At 37.6% G+C, this 15062-nt stretch overlaps 1 protein-coding gene across 5 annotated transcripts in view; it reads left to right on the top strand.

The window, feature by feature from the left end:
- Positions 1–14048, top strand: part of GPD2 (glycerol-3-phosphate dehydrogenase 2) — a 181685-nt gene extending 167637 nt beyond the window's left edge. For all 5 annotated transcript variants that reach the window (XM_064287126.1, XM_064287123.1, XM_064287127.1 and 2 more), the window contains 4 exons: positions 9576–9688; positions 9778–9856; positions 10043–10141; positions 13145–14048. In XM_064287126.1, coding sequence (XP_064143196.1) covers positions 9576–9688; positions 9778–9856; positions 10043–10141; positions 13145–13270 — 417 coding nt within the window. In that variant the 3' untranslated portion in view covers positions 13271–14048. The remainder of the gene's footprint in view (positions 1–9575; positions 9689–9777; positions 9857–10042; positions 10142–13144) is intronic.
- Positions 14049–15062: the final 1014 nt, after the last annotated feature.

The raw sequence follows: 15062 nt of genomic DNA, 5'->3' as shown, positions 1-15062 counted from the left end.
TGTTAGTAGAGGCTAACATTCTGTTTTTCCTTTACTATCAAAAAAGAATTTATTGAGATGAAGTTCACCTAACAGAGCATTAATGAAGTGAAGTGAACAATTCAGTGGCATTTAGTACGTTTATCACCATCTCATTTACTCTTTTTTTAAAATGATTCATTTGTTTTACATCAGCTATTGGATCATCAGGTGACATTTGTAGAAAATGGTCTTAGAGTACCGAGGAAGATTTTAGGAACATTTTCCAGCAACTTTGTAGCTACCCAGACATTCTCCTCAGCATTACCCCATCAGGCCAATATGTAATTAAGTTCGTTTTTTACTATTCATTATTAAAGCCATGAAAATTTAAGGTAAACAATGACGTATTGAAAACAGTCCACTGATGCTGTCACCAGTTCCTTTGTTTAATTTTATGGTGGTAAAATATATATAGCAAAAAGTTTGCCATTTAACCATTTTTAAGTGTACGGTTCCATGATTATTAATTGCATTCACAATGTTGTGTTACCATCACCGCTGCCCATTTTCAAATGTTTTTCATCACCCTAAACAGAAATTCAGGACCTCTGCAGCAGCAACTCCCCATCCCTCCTCTCCCCCAGCCTTGGTGATCACTAGTAAACTTTTATATCTATGCAGTTGCCTATTCTAGATATTTCATATAAATGAGATCATACAATATTTGTCCTTTGTGCCTGATTTAGCATATTTTCAAGGTTCATTCATGTAGCATCCATCAGCAATTCATTTCTTTTTAAGGCTAAGTAATATTGCATTGTATGTATACACCACATTTTGCTTAACCATTCAGCTATTGATGGACGCTTGGGTTGTTTCCACCTTTTGGCTCTTGTGAATAATGCTGCAGCGAACACTGGTGTTTACATCCCTGCCTTCAAGTCTGTTGTGTGTATACATCTAGGTTGGCCGGCATACTTTTTGATGGTGACCTTAGATTTCTTGCCAATTTCTGTGTATTGTATATGGATGTTTTTAATATTTAATATAGGCCTTAGGAAAGGAAAAGATTTGTGTATTTAATACCAAAGTTGTTACTGGAAACATTCCTTACAGAAAAATACTCTGAAATTTATGGCTATAATTCATGAAAAAGAAAGATAATGTTGATTGTGGATAGAACTTTCTTTGGTTTTCTTTGAAAACACTCTCAGGATGTATTATTCTACAGTGAAATTCACCTTCCTGCTTATTTGCCTTTGGTAGGAAATAGTGGCTCCCTGCCTGATCACCAAGTGCCTATTCAGTTGTATCATTTAGATTTTATGTCTGTATCTAACTAAAGAGAAAGCCAAGTGATGTTCAAATACTTATAAATATATATATACAGGCCTGGTCTTGTTGTAATAAATCGAGGATCTTCATGTTTTTAAATTAAGCCAAATATAGTTATATGAAGAAGCTTAAGAAACATTTCATATATTCTTTCAAAAGTTACTGTCCGTACTCATTGAGTTCGGTTCCTTTCTCCCTAGTCTTTCTTGAACCCATTCTAGTTAAGTTTTCTCACCACCCATTTGCTGTAATAGATTCTGTCAAGCTCGCCACGCTCAATATATTTGTCAACTCTCAGTCTTCATTTTACGGAACCATTTAACAACATTTGATACAGTTAGTTCCTCCTTCCTTCTTGAGTGACTTTCTGGAAAACCAACTCTCTTGCGTCTTTCCTACCTTCTATCACATGTAAACTTCTCCATGTCATAAATAGCAGTTCCACCCTTTGGTTGTTCAAGCCTAAACCTTAGTACCGTACATGATGCACATTTTATATCTAAATTCATCAACAAACCTTATCATTATTTATCTTCAAATAATAGTTTGAGTTCAGCCCTTTCTTAGCACTTTTAGTTGCTATCACCCTGATTCAGGCTACCATCATGTCTCACATGGATTATTGTAATCAGTTCCCTCTCCCTAACTAGCATCCCTGCTTTAGCAACTTCAGTGAGTCTATTATAACATATGTCAGATCATTGGACATGTCAGTCTGAAATTCAGAAGGGAAGTCTAGACTGAAGTTATAAACTTGAGAGTTGGTATTTCAGCCATCAGACAGGATGAGATCATGTAGGGAGGTAGTGTGGTTAGATAATGAAAGTGGTCCAAAGACAGGCCTAGTTACTCCAAAGCCTAGAAGTTGGGGAGATAAGGAAGAATCAAGGAGAATGAGAAAGTAATAGGTAGTGAGGTTGGAGGAGATGAGAGAAGACTCAAGAGGGAGCAGTGTCTCAGAAGGTAAGGAAGAAAGTATTTCAAGAAGGAAGCAATGTATCATGTCATATGCTACTGATAGGTTTAGTAAGATGAAGACTGATAATTTACAACTCCTCTGCTAAAAAACCCTCTTTTTTTCTCAGAATAAAGCCATAGTCATCATGGTGGTTGTAATGCCCTCCGTGATTTGGCCCCTCACCGCCTCTCTAACCTCACCTCCTTCTTCTCCCCCTTCATTCATCCCTCTCCAAGTCACAGGTTGAGTTGTTTTTTCCTTATTTAGGCCCTGCTGAAACCCTGGTGGTGTAGTGGTTAAGAGCTACGACTGCTAACCACAAGGTCGGCAGTTCAAATCCACTAGGCCCTCCTTGGAAACCCTATGGGGCAGTTCTACTCTGTCCCTTAGGGTCGCTATGAGTTGGAATCAACTTGACGGCACTGGCTTTGGCTTTTTGGTTTTGATCCCTCTGCCTGGAATGTTCTTCCCTCGATAACCTCATGGCTACTGTTTCACTTCCTCCTGGTCTCTGCTCCAGGGGTATCTTCCTTATCTAGCTGTATAAAAGAGTAACACCCCCCTACCGCCTCCACCTGAATGGTGTTTTCTATCCCTTTCCTTGCTTTATTTTTTTCTGTGGCATCTATCACCATTTGACATACTGTATATTTACTTGTTTAATTATTTATTGTCTACCTCTCTTCCCAGATGTCTAGTAATTTTAATGTAATGTGTATAGATGGTGAGAATCACTTGTCAAAAAAAGTTCTTTTATCCTGACCACAACTCTGTCAGGGATTACCTTTACCCCTATTATTTTATAGTTGAGGAAATAGGCTTGGAGAAGAAGTACCTTTCGGCATTCACACAACCAGTAAATTGGTCCCAGTAACCCGGGACTGAATCCGTATATTCTGATCCCAGAGCATAAACTTTCTCCACCCTGCCCTGTTACCTCTGCCTTAGCAGTGCCGGTTTGTAGTTCTTCCACTTTTGACTTTTGGCTTGATCGGCTAAAGCTATATTCAGACATAACACAAGAATAAAACTTTACTCCTGTGCTACTGCCAATTATTTTTCCCATATAAAGGATTGTGAATTCTGTGTTCCTCTAAAAATTATGGTTGGAATGATTTGAATATGCAGGAACATATTTTGTGCCAGGAATTTAGGCTGTGGGAAGTAGGAAGGAGGGAGAAAATTCTGTAAACTGGTTGTATTCGCCCTCCTGGGGAAACTAGATTTAACTTCAGTTCAAATTTTATAAACAGATTTATGGGCTAGGATTCTTCTCCTCCACAAAGTAAAAGAAATAAAAGGCCCTCAGTTATTACACAGTATCTGAGACATAGGAGTATTAATGAAAACTGTGGACAGTCTAGAGAGAACAAAGGAGAGGGAGAGAAAAAAAGAATTAAAAGGTTAGGAAGTTGGACTTCTAAGAAAAGGTTAAAAGCATTGGGATTATTTAACCTGTAAAAGTGAACAAGGTGATAAATAACTCTCTGTAGATGAATTGTGGTTGTTTTTAGCAGTCAGTACTTAGTGAGTGACTTGTATACTGAGCATCGTGCCATATATTTTAGGAGTATACTAAACAGCTCATCATTTCAAGAATCTTGAAATCTGATGGGCTTACAGTACCTACATATTTCACAGAAATGTGTGTATTTCCTAAAATTTAGAGAGAAGGGTTAAGAGTAACTGCCACTTAAGACTGAAATCCAACCAACTCTGAAGGACTGACTGGGGAGGAAGTCAGTGTCTGGAGGAGTTGGGGATTGACGAGGAGTTGTCGGGTATATAGAGAAAATGACATTGCCAAGTTGTGTTCCATAGGTTATTAATTAATGTAAATGAGAAGGTAACTCCATGGTCGAAAGAGTTTGGGAAATTCTGAGTTAAACAAATGAAGATTTTTCTTTAGTGCATAATTTGGGGCCTTTAAAATGCTTATGTGTTTTAGTGTCATTTTTTAAGAGGATTAGATGGTGGGAACTTATTTGGAGACAGAAACAAACCCTCACTGTTTGTGGGGGAGGGGGCTAATATCACTTATGATGTATTTTGGGAAATTCTGCCATACGATTTGGGATAACATTCAGAGAAAAGATAAATTTCACTGAGAGACTTTAGAGAGAAGACCAGTTGAAATAGATTGGCTCCAGAAGAAGTCTCCAGTAGCAGGTCATAAGGACTTTGCCCTTGTTCTTGACCTGGTCTGCCTTGGTCCAAGGGCTTAGATTATAATGTTGCATTGTTGGTTTACCAATAGTAAGAAACTGGAGGGATTGTGAATGTTTGATGACAAACTGAAACAACTGGTGAAATTTCATTAGGTATAATTTCATAGAGATAAATGACAAACCTCGCATTAGGTAGGAAAACAATGTCAGCCGTTCAAGATGGATTTCACAAGGCTTAACACTAAAAAAAAAACTAGCACACGTGAAAAAGAAATACGGTTTTAGTTAACTGTGAGTGCAGTGCAGTTAAGAGTGGACCATAAAAAAACAAAAACCCTTGCCGTCCAGTCAATTCCCACTCATAGCAACCATGTAGGACAGAGTGGAACAGTCCCATAGGGTTTCAATATTTATGGAAGCAGGCTTTCTCTGGTGGAGTAGCCGATGAGTTAGAACTGCTCACCTTTCGGTTAGTAGCAGAGCTGCTTAACCAGTGTGACACCAGGGCTCCTTGAGTGGGCCTAACCCATTGCCATCTAGTCGATTCCAACTTATAGCAACCATCTAGGACAGAGTAGAACTGCCCCATAGGATTTCCAAGGAGCGGCTGGTGAATTAGAACTGCCGACCTTTTGGTTAATAGCCAAACTCTTAACCACTATGCCACCAGGCCTCTGAATGGACCCTAACCCATTGGTGTCAAGTTGATTCCGACTCATAGTGACCCTCAAGGACAGAATAGAACTGTCCTGTGGAGTTTCCAAGGAGCGGCTTGTGGATTCGAACTGCCAACCTTTTGGTTAGTAGCCGAGCTCTTAACCACTGCACCACCAGGGCTCCGTATCTGCCCCCAAATCCAATTGCAATCTTAAGCTGCATTAATAGAAATCATATATCTGGATTAATGAAACTGATAGTTACCCCCTTCTAGGTACTTGTCAGATCTCTGTTGGGGTATTGTGTTTTGTTCTGATAATTCTAAGACAAACCAGATGTGGTCTGAAAGAAATTATCCAGCCTGATGTAGGAATTTGAAATCATAACTTATGCAGAGAAGACTGTATGGTGGAAAGAACATAATGTCTTTAAATATTTGCTATGTTGTGATATAGAAAAAAAAAAAAATCAAAACAATACTAGCCTTCCTCTGCTGTGGAAGGATTTTGCTGACCCCAAACAAATGGGAGGAATTGCAAGAAAGTAGATTTAACCTAACGATTGTAAGGATGGTGCAGGACCGGGCAAGTTTCGTTCTGTTGTGCGTAGGGTCGGTATGAGTTGGAACCGAGTCGACGGCACCTAACAACAACAGATTTAACATCCAACATAAAACTTTTTAACAATTGGAGCCATCTATTTATGGGCTCCTTTCATTGATACTGTTATCTTCCCTATCGCTAAAATTCTTTACTCCGAGGCCTCAGGCGTGGGTTTTTGGAGTGTTGTAAAGGAAATGTGAAATTAGGGAGGTATGTTGCGTGATCACTAGGGAAGAATTCTTTCCAGCTTTGAAATTCCATGATTCCTTGCTTGATGTAGTATGGGTGAATAACAGAAGCAGTGAAGGGACATGAATCTAGGAAAAGATTGTTTTTGAAAGGACATAATGGAGATAGCATTTCCAAGGAGATGAATTTTAAACCAGTTTTGTAGAAAATGGCAGGATAAGATTGGTGGATCACAAAAATGAATTATTTAATATACAGGCAGTCCCCAGGTTACAAACATCTGACTTAAAGTCAACTTATGCTTAAAAGCGGACTGCCACTTTGATGTTAGGTGCTGTTGAGTCGGTTTTGACCCACAGTGACCCTTCGTACAACAGAATGAAACACTACCCGGTCCTGTGCCGTCCTCATAGTCCTTGCTACGTTTGAGCCCATTGTTGCAGCCATTGTGTCAGTCCATCTCAGTGAGTGTCTTCCTCTTTTTCACTGACCCTTTACCTTACCAAGCATGATGTCTTTCTCCAGGGACTTGGTCCCTTCTGATACGATAACTTGTCCAAAGTATGTAAGAAGAAGTCTCACCATCCTCGCTTCCAAGGAGCATTCTGGCTGTATTTCTTCCCAGACAGACTTGTTTGTTCTTCTGGCAATATATTCAATATTCTTTGCCAACACCATAACTCAAAGGCATCAATTCTTCTTCGGTCTTCTTTATTCGTTGTCTAGTTTTTGCATGCCTACGAGATGATCGAAAATATCATGATTTGGGTCAGGTGCACCTCAGTCCTCAAAGTGACATCTTTGCTTTTCAACACTTTAAGAAGAGGTCTTTGCAGTAGTTTTACCCAGTGCAGTATTTAATTTCTTGACTGCCACTCCCATGGGCAAGACTGCCATAAAGCCTATTAAAATTTTGAGTTAAATACAATGGTTTGTAATAATGAACACAGACTTTACTTTGTGATGCTCAGGAAAACATTGTGCGGTTTGGAAGTGTTTCTTAAGTATTTTATGTGTATGGAAAGGTGAAATATATACTGTATACTAAGACAAACATTTGACTAACTGATGCTAAATAAGAACCATATGTACCTGTTCTGACTTACCTCCAAATTCAACTCAAAGCCAAACTTAGAAAAGGATCTCATTGGTAACCTGGAAACAACCTGTATAGCAAATAGTACATTTCCTTGAGTCAGGAGAGAAATCTTCTAGATTTCCTTGGTGACTTTATACACACACAAACACACACGCACGCAAGCACATACATCCCCCCCCCTTTTTTTTAAATTGGGAGAATTGTTTAGTATTGCTAACATTTTATTTTGCTATGTAGAGAACATTAAGGAAAAACATTTCTATCATCTGTTTCCTAAGAGAAAGGAAAGTAGGAAGGGAAAAATAACAGGTGGAAAAAAAAAAAGATTTGTCTTCTCAAGAAAATGGAGTAACCCTTTTATGCTTCTTGGGACAGAATGCACCCACAAACATTTTGAGGCTCTCAGGTTTCTTGGAAGGCTACTTTTCCCACCAAAAGTATCTGTAGCCCTTCAGTGCGGACTTGTGTAACAGCAAAAAATGAAAGGTACTTTCTTTGATGAAAATTTACAGTGGTAGAAGGCTTAGGTTTGAGGCATACATCCACAAATTGTACAGCTAGATAATCCTTGTAAGCATATTTATTTATGGCTTCCTGTGTGATAGAAGCCCTGGTGGGTTTTTTTTTTTTTTTTGGTACGTGTGTGTCTCATATTTTGAAAACAAATGTAATAAAATAGAAGTTGCCACCCTCCAAAGATTCTTGGTTCAAATGGAGGCCACTAACATGTCACCAGACTACTGGAATGTTTTGTGGGAAAATGTATGTCCACATGATATTTATCAAAATCTCTGTTACCCGTTGCTGTCGATTTGAATATGACTCATAGCAACCCTGTAGGACAGAGCAGAACTGCCCCATAGAGTTTCCAAGGAGCGCCTGGTGGATTTGAACTGCTGACTTTTTGGTTAGCAGCCATAGCACTTACCCACTATGCCACCAGGGTTTCCGAATCTGTATTACCAACCAAAACTTTGAACACATTCAATTAGTAATCATGCCTCCCATTACCAAAAACACATAAAACAAAAACAAAAAAACTAAAAAAGTAATAGGGTCTTGAAAGGGGTAAGGGGCCATCAGTAACATGAGAAAGTACATATAACGGCCTTGCATGCAGTTGCATGTGACACTGTTTTATTTTTCTCATTTCACTCGACACTGGCATTGCTCTTCAGACCAAAATTTGGGAACTACCGAGTTAGTAATGGAGTCCCTAGGTGGTGTAAACTGTTAGTGCGCTGGGCTGCTAACTGGAAGATTGGTGGTTCTGGTCCACCCAGAAGCTCCTTAGAAGAAAGAAAGATGATCTACTTCCAAAAAATTCAGCCACTGAAAACCTTGTGGAGCACAGTTCTACTCAGACACACATGGGGTTGCCATGAGTAGACATCAACAGGTTTTTTTTTTTTTTTTTGGTTTTAAGTTAATAAGATCATTTGATGGGCAGTCTGGATAATTGGAGACTTGTATTAGTCAGCTTTTGATAGGTTATGTTGTATAACAGGCAACTTCCTTGGCTCACCCCAGCAAACATTTACTTTTCACTTATGGTACCTAAAGGCTGCATGTTAGCTGCTGTTGCACTTCTCCATGTGGAAGGTTGGCTTCAGGAACCATCTGCGACGTGCCTTTCTCATGGCACCGGAGCAAGTAAGGCTAAGAAAAGCTGTGTAGTTGTTTTTAAAGCTTTTACTTGTATGTCATATCCCCTGAAGTTCCGTTGGCCATCGTAAGTCACGTGGCCAAGCTCACATCAATGGAATTGAGAAGTATTCTCCCATATGGGGGAGGAAAGAGACATAGTTGCATGGAGCCATTTTGGAGGCTCTTAGATGGAAGGGTGACGTGATGAAAATTAAGAAAGGTCATGTCAGCAGCAGTATTAACTGACATGAGTCACTGAAAGCAAGAAGAGTATTCAGGATAACTTCGTCCTTCCCATGATTCTGTAACTTCCAGCCAGTTATCAGAATTCCAGTGACAAAATTTCGTACTAGCTAATCCCATGACATCTGCTACGTCACGGTGTTACATCACAGGGCTTGCTCAAGTCCTAGATGTCTTCATTTTATCTCCTTAATTCCTTTTTTTCAATCACCAAACCACAAGATTGGCCCTGTGGATTTTGCTGTCAGAATTGTGAAAGAATACTCAGTAATAAAAAGAAATGAAATACTGATACATGGGTGAATCTTAGAATCATTATGCTAAGCGAAAGCAGTCTTCGAAGCACAGAAGTTCTTCCTATCTGAACCCTTTTAGTTACAATTCTAAAAAAGGCGAAATTCTAGTGACAGGAGGCAGATAAGTAGTTATCTGGGGCTGGAGGTCACGGGAAGGAATTGCCTGCAAATGGGCATGAGGAAGCTATATAGAGTGATGGAAATTACCTACATCTTGATTGTGGTAGAATGCACACCTAAAATAGGTGAATTTCAGTGTAAGTAAATTATACTTCAGTAAAGCTGAGAAGAAAATAAGAAAAATTGTGGTCAGAAAAGTGAGGGTCAGTTTTTTTTTGAAGACCAGAAAGGGAGGGGAGAGAGAAAATATTTGATAATTCTTCCTATAATCTTTGAACTTTATGTGTGTCTGTATTTTAGGAAGAACTTGAAACAGCTAGAAAGTTTCTGTATTACGAAATGGGCTATAAATCTCGATCAGAACAACTAACAGATCGCTCTGAAATTAGTCTGCTGCCCTCAGATGTTGACAGGTACTTTTAATACATTTCCATGTCTCTTTCCCCCTTTTTTTCTTCTCCTGTGTAAATATATTTTCCTGTTAATCAATGTTGTGTTCCAGGTACAAGAAGAGATTTCATAAGTTTGATGAAGATCAGAAAGGCTTTATTACCATAGTTGATGTTCAGCGTGTATTAGAGGTAATATTTTTTTGGTTCACTATCAGTCTTAAATAGCAGAATAGTGTAAAGGTGATATTCTATCATTTTTTTTCTCATCTAATACTTTCTATAAGTAATATTTTTTAAAAAATCTTAGTAAAATTAATAAAACGATGTGCTTAATTTCTAATTAGACCTCATGATTCTTCTTTGCTTTTCATTTAGAGTATTAATGTCCAAATAGATGAAAATACACTCCATGAAATTCTGAATGAAGTAGATTTGAATAAAAATGGACAGGTTGAACTCAATGAATTCTTGCAGGTGAGTTGTGATGAAAAGAAACAAGCATGTTTCCTTTTGTCTTTTGGTTGTCATTATAACAAATGGATGTTTGAATGTGGGTTTTTACATCCACACAGTTGTCACTTCATTCTGAAAAAAGGAGAAAGCTTGAAGCCAGCAAAGGCTGATAAGTCAGTACTCAAGGATAAGGCTCTCCGTCATTCATTTTCTTTTTCTTTGTTTTTATAAGGAACATCCTGCTGTGTTGAGCAATTTAGATTAAACCTAAGTTAATTATGGCTGAAAAGACTGAATAAAAAGCATGCTTTTTAAAGAACTATGCCTTGGGATATCACTGTTGGGTCATTTCCTACCCAACTTCAAAAGAAGCAACACAATATTCCTAATGTGGAAGGTCATTTTTTTTTTTTTTAATAATTTTTATTGTGTTTTAAATGAAAGTTTAGAAGTCAAGCCAGTCTCTTATACAGCAACCCAGATGGTCGTTTTTTTTTTATGGAGGAACTTTAAGAAAACCATATTCGTATTAATTTGAAAATCCTATTTATTTGAGAATGTGATTATTAGATTGTTACACTGTAAGAACCTGAAAAGCAAAAGGAGGTACACGGTATTCTGGGGTTAGACCATATAATCCAAATATCTTCATTTCCAATTTTCAGCTTATTCAAGGGTTAATCGTTTAACCTTTGTACCATTGAAGGAAATGTTATGTTACTTTAATTTCAGATTGGTTGCTGCACACTATCCCTTAAAAGTCCCTTAAAAGAGAGAAAACAAAGCCATAGAAACATTATTTGTGTCTGTCCATATTGACTCTAATCGTATGAAGAATGTATTGGTTACCAAGTAGCCAGGTTTTTTCTGTCGTGCTTTCTGAGCAGGTTTCTTCAAATGAATGCCAGGTCTTGCTTGCACCATGGCAATGATGAATGCTGAACATGAAATAAATTAATGCTGGGATTTTGGTCAATGTCAGCCCTTTCTTCACTGTGTCAAGTTAAACAAACAAGATCAAGGCAAAGGAAATGGTAATTGTCTCTCTAGAGATGAGCTGCAGATAAGAGCATTGTTGAATCTAAATGCAGAAAATTTTCACAGGTTGTGTCCAGCATTACAAAAAAGAATGTTTGGTTCTTTAGCTTACTGTTTAACTAGATGCATATTTTGGGAATTAGGGGTCATTTAATATACTTTTTTTGTGTAGTTTTCTGAAGAATATTTTACTGTTTGTCTCAAGAATTTAGAAAACTTTTCTTCAGAGAAATGGCTATGCTTCATTTCACATGTGTTGTAAATCAAGAACAGTATTTAGGGTTGAAAGGCCTGGAGTTTTAGAAACAGTGAGAATCTAATTTTATGTATATACTATGTGACTTGGGTTTTAAGTAATTTTTTTGAGTGCAGTGGAGTTAAACATGCAGAAAATAACTTAAACTGTAGATTTTCTTGTAGAAGTTTTTAATAATTGAGTATTTCTTGTGCAATTCTGAGTGAAAGACTATTCATGCTTCTACCAAGTAAAATACAGAGTGTAATTTTCAACTTAAAAAAATGCTATGTTCCTTATGAAATATATTCACACCCAAATGTTATTTATTTATGTATTTTTCTTGTAATATGGCTTCTGGATGCTTTTTATGTTGAAGAAACTGAGTTTTTAGAGGTTGGTATATCATATACTGTTTATACTGAAAGAAAAAACCTCGAGTTCTGCCTGTCTGTTTGTTCCAATAAACTTTGAAGATCTTCATGGAACCTGAGGCAAAATAAATTGTTCTGTCTTGAGATGTCAGCATCCCTTATTGTTACACCATCCTTCATGAGATGTAAAGTATGTTTTCAGTGGGGTTTTTCTTTAGGGGGATAATAAAATATTTTCCTTTTCTTAAGACTAAGAGCTTATTACCTGTCTGTTAAACATTGTTTTAAATACAGATTTGGCTTTTCAGTAATCCTTGTGGAAGGATCACTACAGATATTCCATGGTTACATTACTGTATTTTTAGGCTTGGGCTTTAATGACACTGCTGCCAAGAAAAGTCCATCTCTAATAAGCAATAGCTTGTGAAACAGTTTTTAATAAGGTCATGAGATTGTGTTTTGGCCCTTTGGCAGATGCCTCTAACTCTCATTCAGAGTGTTTTTCAGTGTGTCTCACTGGACTGAAAACTGTAAGCCTAAACATATTTTGAAAATTTTATATATATTTTTCCAGTGAATAACTAAATCAGTTCTTTTCAAGATAAACAAATATTACAAAAAGACTGGGTGGGGGAAAGTACGATCAAGAAGAGCAAATAGTTAAAACCATATCAACTTGAAAAGGAAAAAAAAGAAATTCCCCATGCCCATAATTGCAAAGTCACCTACCAGATTAAAGGCCTTTGCCTGCTGACTGCATGTAATTTCAAAACTTAATTCTGATTTTATCCATTGGATAAAAATGAATTAGCTAAAGTCTGGCTGTGGAGTGCTTTTAATTCTTAAGGTAGATCTCTGGGTCCATTTTGAAGGACGTAAATGTAAGTTACCTTAAAAAGTCTTTAAGGAATTTGGATTTAGGAGACTTGAAGTTGTCAAGTACAGTAACACTAAAGAGGGGTAGTTAAATACAGGTCATGGTTTGTCTTTGTTCAATCCCAGAGATTCTTTTCTAAGATTTTCAAATGGAATTAAAGATTCAATATTTGAGTTGCTTATTAAAAAAAAAAAAAAAAAGAGGGTGCCCCGAGCACACTAAAGAGCAAAAAGCGGCGCACTAGATTTGCTTTTTAAAAGGCAGCGTGATTTGCCAGATAGGTGTCTTTTTTTTTTGCAGCAGCAGCAGCAGCAGTGGTGAAATACCCCTTTTTAAATGTTCAAAAACTGTACTCTTCTTATTTGAGTTGTAGCACCTGCTATGGCTTTTGATGGAGGACTTAATGACCTGTGCCTGTTGCAATGGTAACCATTAAAATGCCACCAAGAAGGGAATAAGCCATCCTGCCTTCTGAATCTGTTGCATATTTTCTCTTTAAGCTGATGAGCGCCATTCAAAAAGGAAGGGTGTCTGGAAGCCGGCTTGCTATACTAATGAAAACTGCAGAAGAGAACCTCGACAGAAGAGTTGTGATTCCGGTGGACCGTAGCTGCGGAGGATTGTGAGTCTGAGCAGTAAATCCACAGCCAGCAGACATAGGAACAGCACGTCGCCGTGTAACAACCAGAGAAGGCTCACACCACTCCAGAATAGTAGACATGGATAGCTGCCTTCCTTTACACTGAGGAACATTCCAAAGCTTTAGGACACTAGTGTATACTCTTTATTTGTGTTTGCCATTCAGTCTAGCTTCTACAAAGTGTATTTTATCTTTTTTTTCATTCTCAATGCACACTGATTTCATGTATTACACCCACCTTGTGACCTGTTAAACTGGACATATTCCTTTGTTTACTCACATACTCTGAATCAGTTCTAGAGGCAGAATATTTTGGCAGAAATTGGAAGAAGAAGCAGGAAAGATTTTATGCACAAAGCTCTGGACACGAAGCTTGTAGGTAACATTTGTTCTTAAAAGAAGTGGAGTGGAAAGTGACCCCTATGGAAATGACAGTGTTTCTGGAAATTTCTCAGCCCCCTCTTCCTCTAGCTTGTCTACATTTCTCATCAAAACAGTATCTCACAGTATTATATCCAGAGTATGACTGGCAAAACTGGAGAGGGAAGAAGAAGTTTAGATCTGGTTAGAGGAGTTCGTCACAAAGAGAAACTCTGAAAGCTTCCGGAATCACAGGTATAAGGATAGCATTGACATTTGCTGGGAGTTACAGTGATAGTTTCATCTCAGCAGTTCCTTTTTTTTTTTCTTCCCCAGTCACTGCTGGTTTTCTTTGACTCTTATTTTTGCCAGGAACATCATTGTTTTTCTTACTTTAAAACCAGCATTCATCTGGCAGTTTGGATGTAATGATATGAGACCAGATTTCTCAAATCTTTACAGTAGTAGTGAATATAAGGGTTAAAAAAAAAAAAAAAAGTACTTATATAGCCACATATATGATAGCACAATTTTCAATCCCCAAATCCTAGTTTTTGGAGCACGTGGTATTGTTTATTGCATCGTTTTTTAGGTATTTGCAAACAAATAGTAAAAGAGAATAGAAATAGATTTTAGTTAACTTTTTTTGTAATTAGGTGCAAAAAAGACACAAGACTGCATTATTCAAGGTCATTTTGGTTGCTTAAAGATTTTCGCCTTTTGCCCTCAATAGAAAAACTTCTCAGTCAACCAAAACTAAAACTAAAAATATAACACCTACGTGTATGCACACACGGCAGTCTGCGCTGAATTTAACAAGTAATGCATTGAATTTAAAGACTGAGTTGGGGTGCCTTTGCTATGTTTTGGTGGCATTTCAAATAGAGTCATCTGGATATTCATTGTGTTTCCTCTTGTGAAGTTAACTGCCTACCACCTTAGTTTTCTTAAGATCAGGTTCAGTGTATCAGAGGAAATGTTAACACTTTATTGCTTGGCAGATTTTCATTGTACAGACTTGAGGTCTTAGTTTTTAAACTGCTACATAAAACACTTTTGTGTTGTTATTTCTATTTATGTCAACACTGTGGAATACCTGATTGCCTCACTCAAGTGGGTTACGAGCCTATAAGTCACAGTAGAAACACTGGAGGTTCACTCCCCTAAGCTCCTACCCTCATTCACAGCTGCAACAGGCAGAAACTGCAGGAAAAGATAGCATCTTAACTCATTTTGCCTTTAAGTGGAGTTTAGCTACGTGCCGCTTCTTCAAGAAACACCTGAAACACCAAGTGATGCTCCCAGATATCACTGTGAACTTTTTATCTCAAGGTGTAAATTTTTTACACTGGCCTTCTTAAAAAAAATAAATGGAAGCATGTGGCTTTGCAATTTAGTGTTTTTCTATCAATATAATA

Source organism: Loxodonta africana, chromosome 6 (genome assembly GCF_030014295.1).
Source record: "Loxodonta africana isolate mLoxAfr1 chromosome 6, mLoxAfr1.hap2, whole genome shotgun sequence".
In the NCBI taxonomy this organism is placed as follows: Eukaryota; Metazoa; Chordata; class Mammalia; order Proboscidea; family Elephantidae; genus Loxodonta; species Loxodonta africana.
The sequence above is the reverse complement of the archived record's forward strand: the minus strand, read 5'-3'. Positions and strand labels throughout refer to the sequence as shown.